The sequence below is a fragment of the Garra rufa genome, chromosome 15 (assembly GCF_049309525.1).
Source record: "Garra rufa chromosome 15, GarRuf1.0, whole genome shotgun sequence".
In the NCBI taxonomy this organism is placed as follows: domain Eukaryota; kingdom Metazoa; phylum Chordata; class Actinopteri; order Cypriniformes; family Cyprinidae; genus Garra; species Garra rufa.
The window spans coordinates 12,300,012-12,310,880 of record NC_133375.1 but is presented as its reverse complement, the minus strand read 5'-3'; the positions used below and the strand labels follow the sequence as shown (position 1 = coordinate 12,310,880).

At 38.3% G+C, this 10,869-nt stretch overlaps 1 protein-coding gene across 1 annotated transcript; it reads right to left on the bottom strand.

Annotated features, from left to right (window-relative positions):
* Positions 1–605: 605 nt before the first annotated feature.
* Positions 606–9,440, bottom strand: anapc5 (anaphase promoting complex subunit 5). Its single transcript, XM_073819201.1, has 17 exons — positions 8,975–9,440; positions 8,020–8,099; positions 7,820–7,923; positions 7,273–7,495; positions 7,110–7,170; positions 6,712–6,813; positions 6,440–6,630; positions 6,220–6,301; positions 4,824–4,916; positions 4,262–4,443; positions 3,977–4,112; positions 3,770–3,844; positions 3,555–3,676; positions 3,372–3,479; positions 1,289–1,436; positions 1,000–1,162; positions 606–914 (listed from the first exon to the last, which is right to left on the bottom strand). Exons 1-17 carry the CDS (start codon positions 9,173–9,175, stop codon positions 703–705), a joined length of 2,283 nt encoding a protein of 760 aa, XP_073675302.1. The 5' UTR covers positions 9,176–9,440; the 3' UTR covers positions 606–702.
* Between the last annotated feature and the right edge of the window lie 1,429 nt (positions 9,441–10,869).

Below are 10,869 nucleotides of genomic sequence, written 5' to 3'. Positions count from 1 at the left end.
GCAATTGGATGCTAAAGACGTGAGCAAGTATGTATTTTTGGAGGATGCATTTAAAATCCAAACAACTTTAAATGTGACCCTGGACCACAAAACCAGTCTTAAGTCGCTGGGGTATATTTGTAGCAATAGCCAAAAACACATTGTATGGGTCAAAATTATTGATTTTTCTTTTATGCCAAAAAACATTAGGAGATTGAGTAAAGATCATGTTCCATGAAGATTTTTTGTAAAATTCCTACTATAAATATATCAAAATGTAATTTTTGATTAGTAATATGCATTGTTAAGAACTTAATTTGGACAACTTTAAAGGTGATTTTCTCAGTATTCTGATTTTTTTGCACCCTCAGATTTCTGATTTCAAATAGATGTATCTCGGCCAAATATTGTCCTATCATAACAAACCATACATCCATGGAAAGCTTATTTATTGAACTTTCATATGATGCATACATCTCAGTTTTGTAAAATTTAACCTTATGACTGGTTTTGTGGTCCAGGGTCACAAATGAGCCTGACACTTAAAATGCTTCAGAATGTATTTAGTTGTTGTTGATGCAAATTCGCTTTCTTCATCTCTGCACGTAAAATAAATCAGTCAGAAAATAGTTTTTACAAACAAAATAACATTTATTTCCATTATGGAGAGGGTACAGGATTCAATGTTTTGTGTCGTTCATGAACCCCAGCAGCTGAGGTTTCCTAAAGACGATTGACCACAGTCATCCCAGACGACGGCAGCTCCTGATCCAGCAGGCGGAAGAGCATGGCACATTTGTTACGTTGAGAGATGTTGCCTAGAGTGTGATGCAAGCGTGCCTGTAAGTAGTGTATGTCTCTCATACGCTCTTTACAGTCAAGCTGAGAGAAATACACAGCTGCCTCATCCAAAGTGTGCACAGCTAGTTCAACAGCTGCAGGAAAGAAAAACATCACTTAAATATATTTATTATGATGTGAATACAGAGAGATGGATGACAAACATGACTCAGGCAGTACCAGTCAGTCTGTGTTCCTGTGCAGCAGCTCCTGCTAAAGCCATCTGACAGCGAGCAGCCAGCAGCAGAGCTCTGCCTTTGTCTATCAGAGACCCGTGAGCCAAAACCGACTCCAACACGTCCTGCACCAGTACAAGAGCCTGCTCAGGGATCCCTAACATCAGCTGTGAAGACAGATGATCAATATCAGACATTCCTAGTGAATTTTTTCATCTTTTAAAAACAACAAACACACAGATGTACGTAAAAACATTTCAATGAGTCTCATGTGTTGGTGTATGTTGGTGTACCTGTGTAAATGCCAGGTGTAACAGCGTCTCTGAGGTCAAGCTCTGCAGGTTGTGCTGGCGTGACAGAGCAAGAGCCTGTAAAAGTAACGGCAGAGCTGACGCAAAATCAGACGAGTCCCAGTGAAGTTCTGCAGAGGCCAGCATCACCCTGCCACACAAACACACTGATGAGTTACAGTGCCTTGCAAAAGTATTCATACCAGAGGTGGACAGTAGTGTAGTATTTTTACTTTACTCAAGTAAATTAAAAAAAGTATCTGTAGTTTATCAGTGTTTTTCTTCACTATAAGTAAATCTTAAAAAAAAAAAAAAGATTTCTTATGTAATTAAGTATTAAATGATATTTAATATGAACAGTAATGCAGTAAAAAGTACAATATTATGCTTTGGAATGTTGTGAAGTAAAGTTTTCTAAAGAAAAACACTTGAAAAGTACTTTTAAAGCAGAGTAAAAAATACTTCACTACTGTCCGCCTCTGATTCATACCCCACTGTTTCGTTATGTTTGCTGCCTTGTGTTAAACTGTTTCTATCATCAATCTACACTCCATACACCATAATGACAAAGCAAGAACAGAACTGTCTCAACTTCATACATTTATTCAAAACAAAAAACTAAACTAAGTACATTGCGATAAGTATTCATACCCTTAACTTAGTACTTAGTTGAAGTCTCAAGCCTTTTTGGGTATGATGCAACAAGGTTTGCACATCAACATTTGGCGGTTATCAGCCATTCTTCACCTCACCTCTTTACCTCTTACGCTCTGTCAACTTGGATGGGGTCTGGCAGCCATTTACAGGTTTCTGCAGAAATGTATGATTGGGTTCAAGACCAGGCTGTGGCTGGGCCACTCAAGGACATTCACAGAGTTGTCTATAAGCCACTCTTGCTTGCTGTGTGCTGAGGTTCATTGTCCTATTGTAAGGTGAACCTTCTGCCCAGTCTGAGGTTCTGAATGCTCTGGACTGGTCAATATTTTGGTGCAGTGAGCTTTTCTTCTACTCTGAAGAGTCCCTCAGTCCCTGCTGCTGAAACAAGCCCCACAGCATGAGGCTGCTACCAGCACACTTTACTTTTGGGATGGCACTCTACAGGTGATGAGCAGTTTCTGGGATTCCTCCATACATAATGCTTAGAATCGAGGTTCATCAGACCACAGAATCTTGTTTCTCAAAGTCTGAGAGTCCTTTAGATGCTTTTTTGAAAATTTCAAGTGTGTTTTATGTGTCTTCACTGAGGAGAGGATTGAGTCTTGCTACACCACCATAAAGTCCAGATCGGTGAAGTGTTACAGTGATGTTTGTCCTTCTGTATGTTTTTCCCATCTACATATATGATCATGGAGCTCAACTAAAGTGACCATCAGGTTCTTGGTCACCATTCTAGCCAAGGCCCTTCTCCATCAATTGCTAAGCCAAGAGCTCTGGGAAGAGTTATGGTTGTTTCAAACTTCTTTAATGTGTGTCTTGATGTAGTCCTGTCTCTGAGCTCTACAGGCAGTTTTTAATTTTTGTCTCAGGGCTTGGTTTTTGCTCTGATATGCATTTTCATCTGTTAGCCCTTTTCTTAAGATGCGTGTTCCTTTCCAAATCATGCTCATTCAATTGAATTTGCTACAGGTTAACTTCATCTAAAGTGTAGTAACATCTATAAGCAACATGAATGCTCCTGAACTAATTTTCAACTGTCCCAGATAAGTGTACGAATAATTTAAGTTTTGTTGTAATTTTAGTAAATTTGCAAAGATAAAAACGTACTTTTTGCTTTTCCATTAAGATGTATGGAGTTCAGATTTATGTCGGAAAAACGTAATTTAAAGCAGTTTGACATATAGCAGCAACATGGAAAAAAATGAAGGGGTATGAATACTTTCGCAAGGCACTGTACATGCAGACAAGAGAACAAGTGCATGTTCAACAAGATTATAAATATCCATCAACAATTTTGATAATTGATAGATTTTTTTGTTGCAATTATAAATATTGCCAGCAGTAATTTTATTGAAAAGTCGAGCTGAAATGAATTTCGAATATACATACACATAGCTAATATGATTCCAGAGATTTAATAAACACACACCTGATAATCATCTCTGTGTTCTTGCTCTTCTCACACTGCTGCTGCAGCTGCTGGATAATCTTGGAGGCTTCAGTTGTTTGATTCAGAGCTTTCAGCAACTGCGCTTTCCTGAACAGATGAGCACATTAGCAATCACTTGTACAGGTTAATCTACTAAAAGAGTACACATCTACAGTTATCTACCTGTACAATCCCTCAGTGCTGTTTAACGCAGAGATAGCTGTGACATGGGGTTCAGCCAAGTGGTATTTCCCATCATTCATAGCCTTCTCACACTGAATTTTCAGATCACACAGCATCCACAGCTGTTAAGAAGAGTGGGAGAGAGAAAACATACACGATTAGAGCTGCTGCTGATCAGTACTTGATCAAGCCTGTATTTTGTTCGACAGGCTTACTTTGGCATGTTGGGTATGAGGAGGAAACTGCTGCTTCAAGTGTTTCATGATGTCACTCACAATAGCATAAAGCCCCTGAGGAAGGAAAAAAAGAAATGCAACAGACATGCTAAAATGTAGCATTCAACACACTTTGGCACACAATACATGCTTAAGCTTATGCACCAAGAAGCATTTGCATTCATGTAGTTGTGGGAGTTCAGGTACCTGCTCAGCATGGAGTTCAGCCAGATGGCAGAGAGCGACGGCAAAGGCCTCAGTGTTGTTCTGCTGTACGCTAAAGTTCACCGGCTCCAGACTGTTCATGTTCAACAGGAGCTGAGCCTGCTGCCGTGCCATAGTGCTACAGAGAACACAAAGCAGTATATGTTTCAGCTTAAACTACATCAAACCTGAAAAACTCTATGAACTGTAGTGCTAATATCAACGCAGAATGAAAGACCTTACAGTCTGTTTAAAGACTGGAGGTATCCAGAATCTGTGTTATCTGACCTTTTGCCATACATCCTCCATATAGAGGTGGTCTGTGCCAGGCTGATTTCTATCAGCTCAGACAGGCTTTGCTTCCAGTGCATGATGTCGGTTCCTCGCAGGGCGTCCAGCAGCTTGTTGGCCGGCATGCCCTGTTTTGCCCCCTGCTGGACCAGAGACTGAATGCCTAGAGATGCCAAATACTGCAAAACACAACAGGGAGAGTTAAGTATTTACTTTATGGTATAATGACCTTGCAAGAGATTCACATGCACTGGATATTGTGAAAGATATCATTTCTTATTGTCTACTGAAGGAAACATAGCAAACAGTTAAAAAATACGGTGCCCGCCAGGGGACACCTTCGGTTCACTTATGTTTGTCGTGGCCACGACATAATATGATGTTCCCACGACATAATATTACGTTCCCACGAGTTAATATGTTGTGGCCACGAATTAATATGTCGTGGCCACGAATTAATATCTCGTGGCCACGACAAACATAAGTGAACCGAAGGTGTCCCCTGGCGGGCACCGTAAAAAAAGGATTAAACATGGATCAATTTTAAAGAGTTACTTACAGGGAGACAAAAGTGAGCTGCAATTTTCACAGAATCTTCAGTTAATACCACACTATCAGATCCTTTCATCTGTTCTAGTGTGTAGAGCCAACTCTAAAATGAAGAAAATAAAAATTTCTGAATACAGGACAATATACAGTTGGAATCAAAATGATTCAACCCCCTTGACCTGCAAGACATTTTGCTGCAAAAAACTAACATATATTAAAACAATTCAAGGCATCAATAAATTATTAGAAAAAGTTTACACAAATTTAAAAAAAAATTAATTCAATTTCAACTGAATATTTTCGATGAGAATTAAATCTGGAGACTGAGCAGGCCACTCAAGAACATTCTATGACTGATCCCTGAACCAAGCAGAAGTAGATTTGGATGTTTACTTTGGGATGATTGTCCTGCAAGAAAGTCCATTGATCCTTCAGTTTTTGCATCAAAGGCTTCACAATTCTTCAGAGAATCCATTCTTCATACAGTCATGATATCTACTTCCTGCTAGAGTGAAACAACCCCATAACAGGACTTGTCCACCTCCAAATTTGATGATGGAGATTGTGTTCTTCTGCTTATAAGCTTTGCCTTTTTTTGCATCAGACATACCGCTGATCCACAGATCAAAAAGTTCAAGTTTGGTTTTATATCATTCCATAAAAACTTTTTCCAGAACTCCACAGGTCTATCCAAATGTATTTTAGCATGTTCAACTCAGCCTTTTTGTTCTGCTTGAACAAGAGTTGTATTTGGCAAGATGCCAGAACATGAAGGCCAAACTTGTCTAGTGTTCTTCTTATACTCTGCATTGAAATGTTTTTACTCCTTTCATTGCGTCATCTTGCAAGTCTTTGGCTGTACATTGCAGGGTTTTCAAATTTATTATGATACTTTGCTTTTTTCTTCAACAGCCTTAAAGGTTTTCTGGTACAACTCATTTTAAGCTAAGGAATATGGCTGGCAGCTGTGTCTCTATGAACTTTTAATGTCTTAAACTTAATAGCCTTAGACTTTCTAATATAATTAAAACAAATTTTCTCTATAGATTTAAGAGAGCTCTGTTAACTTGGCCATTCTTGCTACTCAACATCAGCACATGCATGGGTTAAGTTTATGTATGTGTAGCAGCTCAAGCTAATTGTGTCTTTTAATAGAGTTTCTAAAGGCTTAATTGTGTTTTAAGACACTTTTGTTCCCCACCATACAAATAAGTGACTTAAAAACAGCAATGTTGAACAGGGGTTGAATAATTATGACATAGCTGTGTTATTAAAAATCTTCAAAAACATCACATTATATATTGACATTATCCTTTTTAATATGCCAGTAAACTGTTATAGATTCTGGATCTTCAGAAAAGCTTGCATATATTAATGGTGACAAAGAACAAAGAAAATGCTCCTACCAAACAGTGTTGAAGACACACATGGTCATTTGCTTCCTGCGCAATGCGGATCGCTTCCTGCAGAGCCAAATCAGCCTGTTGACTGCACAAACACAAGCACAGAAAGCAGTTACAGTTCAGTTCAGAAGATAAAATTCTGGCTGCTCCCTTATTTCCCACCAAAAAAATGTTCCTGACACATCGCAAAGCTCTAAACATAATCTAAACGACTAATACACACTAGTGTCCGAAGCGACAATGCAAGGTTGCCAGATTTAGAACAGCATAACGCAAACTGCGGCCATAGCCTTCATCTCCGTTGCTCTTCCCCTCTCCACCGGAAAGAATGAGGCGGTCAAAGTAGTGCAGCAGGCTGTGAGTGGAGATGTAGATATCCTGCACTCGCACGCTGTTCAGATAGCTGAGGTAATGCTGTGGAGAGACAGCGAGAGGCTCAGTTATGTAAAAATCTGATTAAATATCTGTTTCTTAAAAGGAAGGATTTCAGCTTACCGCTTCAGCAAAGTCAGGATTGAATTTGAGAATGTTGTTGAGCTCGTCCTGTAGTTTAGCCGGCGACATGGCTTTGTTTTCATCGTTTTTAAGGAGGTACGCCTGAGAAAAAAAAAAATGTGACAATTATATGGTGTAAAATCTAGCTTATATCAGAAATATTGGGGGTTTGGGGCAAAAATGCCACCAAAAAGAAGAAAACTGCCCCATAAATGTAAGATACTGAGGCAAAAATGCCCCTGCACAATAAGCTAGATTGAATACGACAACACAGTCACATTTTATAAGGTTATCATAAAAATGGCCTATATGAAGGTTAAAAAAACACCCCTAAAAATCAATTCCAAGTGCAAATATTGCCCTCACAGGAAAAATGAATTCCTGACTCTGTAACAAACCTGTCGTGCAAGGAAGTATTCTGCTTGCTTTTGAGATAAAGGACCTCGGGTCTCGTCAGATCTGATGAAAACAAAAAATAAACTCCAATTTATGTCCATTCCTATTTAATTAATACAACCCTGATTTCACTAATAATACAAGTAACACATTATTCCCTCTGACCTCAGTTCGGACTGGTGTAGAGATGGCGTGTCCAGCTCGACTTTGTCTACGTGTTCAGCGCTGGGATCCTCATTGCTCGTCAGCTCCATGTCTTCGGCCGGCAGAGCGAACGGTTCGGGCAGATTGCTACGACGGCAATACTGCTGCAGGGACTTGTACAACTTATACACCTGACTAAAGGACAATTTGTTGTAAGCCAGCAGCATCTGACGCATAAACAGACCTAGACACACAGAAAGAAAGTGGTCAAGGGTTCAGTTTAAGGGTCTTGAGAATAATACATGATGATATTTTTTATACTCAAAATGGACAAATGTACTGGTATGATATAAAATTTTAAATCTGTAGACAAGGGAATCTCATGAGTATGAAAATCTTAGGAATAATAGCACTCTTACAAATGTCTAAAATGCAACAGAACAGCTTCCTCAACTGTTTTTTTTTTTTTTTTGTTAGATTTTTCATGAATCTGGCTACAGAAGTCTTAAATTGGGCAATTTATGATAGGAATGGTGGTTATGGACCTGAAAGAAACACATATTCGTACCAACAACACTAGTTTTGAATGCTTCTGAGTCACTGAAGGCATTGGGCAGGATAGTAAAAAAATGCTCCATATCTTGCAATTCTCGATCAGCCATCATAAACAACCTGAAAAACAGAAGCCGATGTGTTTTTTTTTTTTTTTATGTCTTGCATAAAATTTGACCAAAGCTGAACAGTTCTTTATTAAAAGAAGATACAGACCTGAGTTTCACAGCATTGACCATGTGAAGACAGCACTCCTCTACTATCTTCAGAAACTGCTCCAGAGTCAAATCTGGACCCTGATTCAGATCACAAACACAAATAAAACATGTGCTGTATAATTTTATCTAATTCTATAGTTATTCAATATTATATTTTAAGTATATACATATTTTAAATGCACTAAATTGCAACTTCGTCATTACAATTGTGCAACACAAATATGTGACCCTGGACCACAAAACCAGTCTTAAGCAGCATGAGTTTATTTGTAGCAATAGCCAAAAATACATTGCATGGGTCAAAATGATCAATTTTTCTTTTATGCCAAAAAAGGATATTAAACAAAGATCATGTTCCATGAAGATATTTTGTAAATTTCCTACTGTAAATATTTTAAAACTTAATTTTTTGATTAGTAATATGCATAGCTAAGAACTTCATTTGTACAACTTTAAAGGCGATTTTCTCAATATTTTTTTTTGCCCCCTCAGATTTCAGATATTCAAATAGTTGTATCTTGCCTAAATACTGTCCTATCCTAACAAACAAAAAAGCTTATTTATTCAGCTTTCAGATGATGTATAAATGTCAGTTTCAAATAATTGACACTTATGGCAGGTTTTGAGGTCCAGGTTCACATATATTTAAATACATGACACATGAGTTTCAATAGAAAAGCAGTTAACATAAATGCTTGTAAAAACATGCAGCAGTAGCCTACACTTTAAAAATATTTGAAGACAACAGTGTTGAATATTATGAATATTACATACATTTATATGTATAAATATTAAAGACACCAAAAAGTACTCCTAAATGCAACTAATTGCATTTAATATAAAATTAAACTATAATACAGTTTAATTTAAGTTTAACGTACAAGCAAGTATCATTAAGTATATTACTTTTACACTTTGTATACAGATTTGTTAAAGGGAAAGATGTTACATACCTGTTGTAAAGGTAGGATGAGTTTGTTTAATCGTCTTCTGTCTAGAAGTGCCATTGGTTTCGTTATGGACATTTCATACAGTAAAGCTAATACAGCAATCTTGTATGGAGTCACCCAATCCTTTATACCGAAGATATTGGCATGAACAACCCCATTTGTCATCATGGGGTTGAAATACAAACTTTCATGCACACTGGCCATTGCCTCTCTGATCTTATTTTCTTCAAGAGCTGTTCTGTTGTAAAATAATCTAGCTAAAATAATCTACCGTTACATCAAATTGATAACAGTAAAACATCAACGGCGTTTCAGATGGAATAATGGCAATTTTAAACCTTTCTTCCATGTGCAAATCTATTATAATAACCCCTATGTTTGATGCGTTAGATTAGTAATCATATTGAACATATTCACATGGAGCATTTGCTAACAGTTTTACGGAGACGTTTCTTCAAAATACCCTCCAGTTCCGTTTACGTTTCAGCGCGCAGTGTTGAGCACAGAGGAATCGATTATGTTTTGGTGCGATTCAGTTCTAGGAATCGGTTCTTGTGAACAGTTAATTTCAATGAGTCGCTGAGCTGTTAATATAAGCACGGATTGTTGCGAGAATCGTAAGATATTCATTGGAAAGATCCGACTCAACAGTACAATTCATTCACGAATCAGATGGTTTCGTTTTAGTACGCGAAGCAGAGCGCTGATAAATCGATTCCCGTGGGCAACTACAGTCGTGGCCAAAAGTTTTGAGAATGACACAAATATTAGTTTTCACAAAGTTTGCTGCTAAACTGCTTTTAGATCTTTGTTTCAGTTGTTTCTGTGATGTACTGAAATTACAAGCACTTCATACGTTTCAAAGGCTTTTATCGACAATTAGATGACATTTATGCAAAGAGTCAGTATTTGCAGTGTTGGCCCATCTTTTTCAGGACCTCTGCAATTCGACTGGGCATGCTCTCAATCAACTTCTGGGCCAAATCCTGACTGATAGCAACCCATTCTTTCATAATCACTTCTTGGAGTTTGTCAGAATTAGTGGGTTTTTGTTTGTCCACCCGCCTCTTGAGGATTGACCACAAGTTTTAAGATTTGGGGAGTTTCCAGGCCATGGACCCAAAATTTCAACGTTTTGGTCCCCAAGCCACTTAGTTATCACTTTTGCCTTATGGCACGGTGCTCCATCGTGCTGGAAAATGCATTGTTCTTCACCAAACTGTTGTTGGATTGTTGGAAGAAGTTGCTGTTGGAGGGTGTTTTAGTACCATCCTTTATTCATGGCTGTGTTTTTGGGCAAAATTGTGAGTGAGCCCACTCCCTTGGATGAGAAGCAACCCCACACATGAATGGTCTCAGGATGCTTTACTGTTGGCATGACACAGGACTGATGGTAGCGCTCACCTTTTCTTCTCCGGACAAGCCTTTTTCCAGATGCCCCAAACAATCGGAAAGAGGCTTCATCAGAGAATATGACTTTGCCCCAGTCCTCAGCAGTCCATTCGCCATACTTTTTGCTGAAGATCAATCTGTCCCTGATGGTTTTTTGGAGAGAAGTGGCTTCTTTGCTGCCCTTCTTGACACCAGGCCATGTTCCGAAAGTGTTGGCCTCAATGTGCGTGCAGATGCGCTCACACCTGCCTGCTGCCATTCCTGAGCAAGCTCTGCACTGGTGGCACTCCGATCTTTGACAACAACGTTTTTATTTATTTGCCAACATATAGCTTATTATAATTTTACCTACTTTTGTCGAAAATTATATGAGTATTTCAGAGACAAATAAGTTAGATCGTGTTTAATCGTTGAATCAAATATGTGTTAAAAAAAAAAAATTAGAAAATTATTTTCATTTTACACACGGTAGATGTCGCCAATGTTAAGAATATTAATGTGGCGTG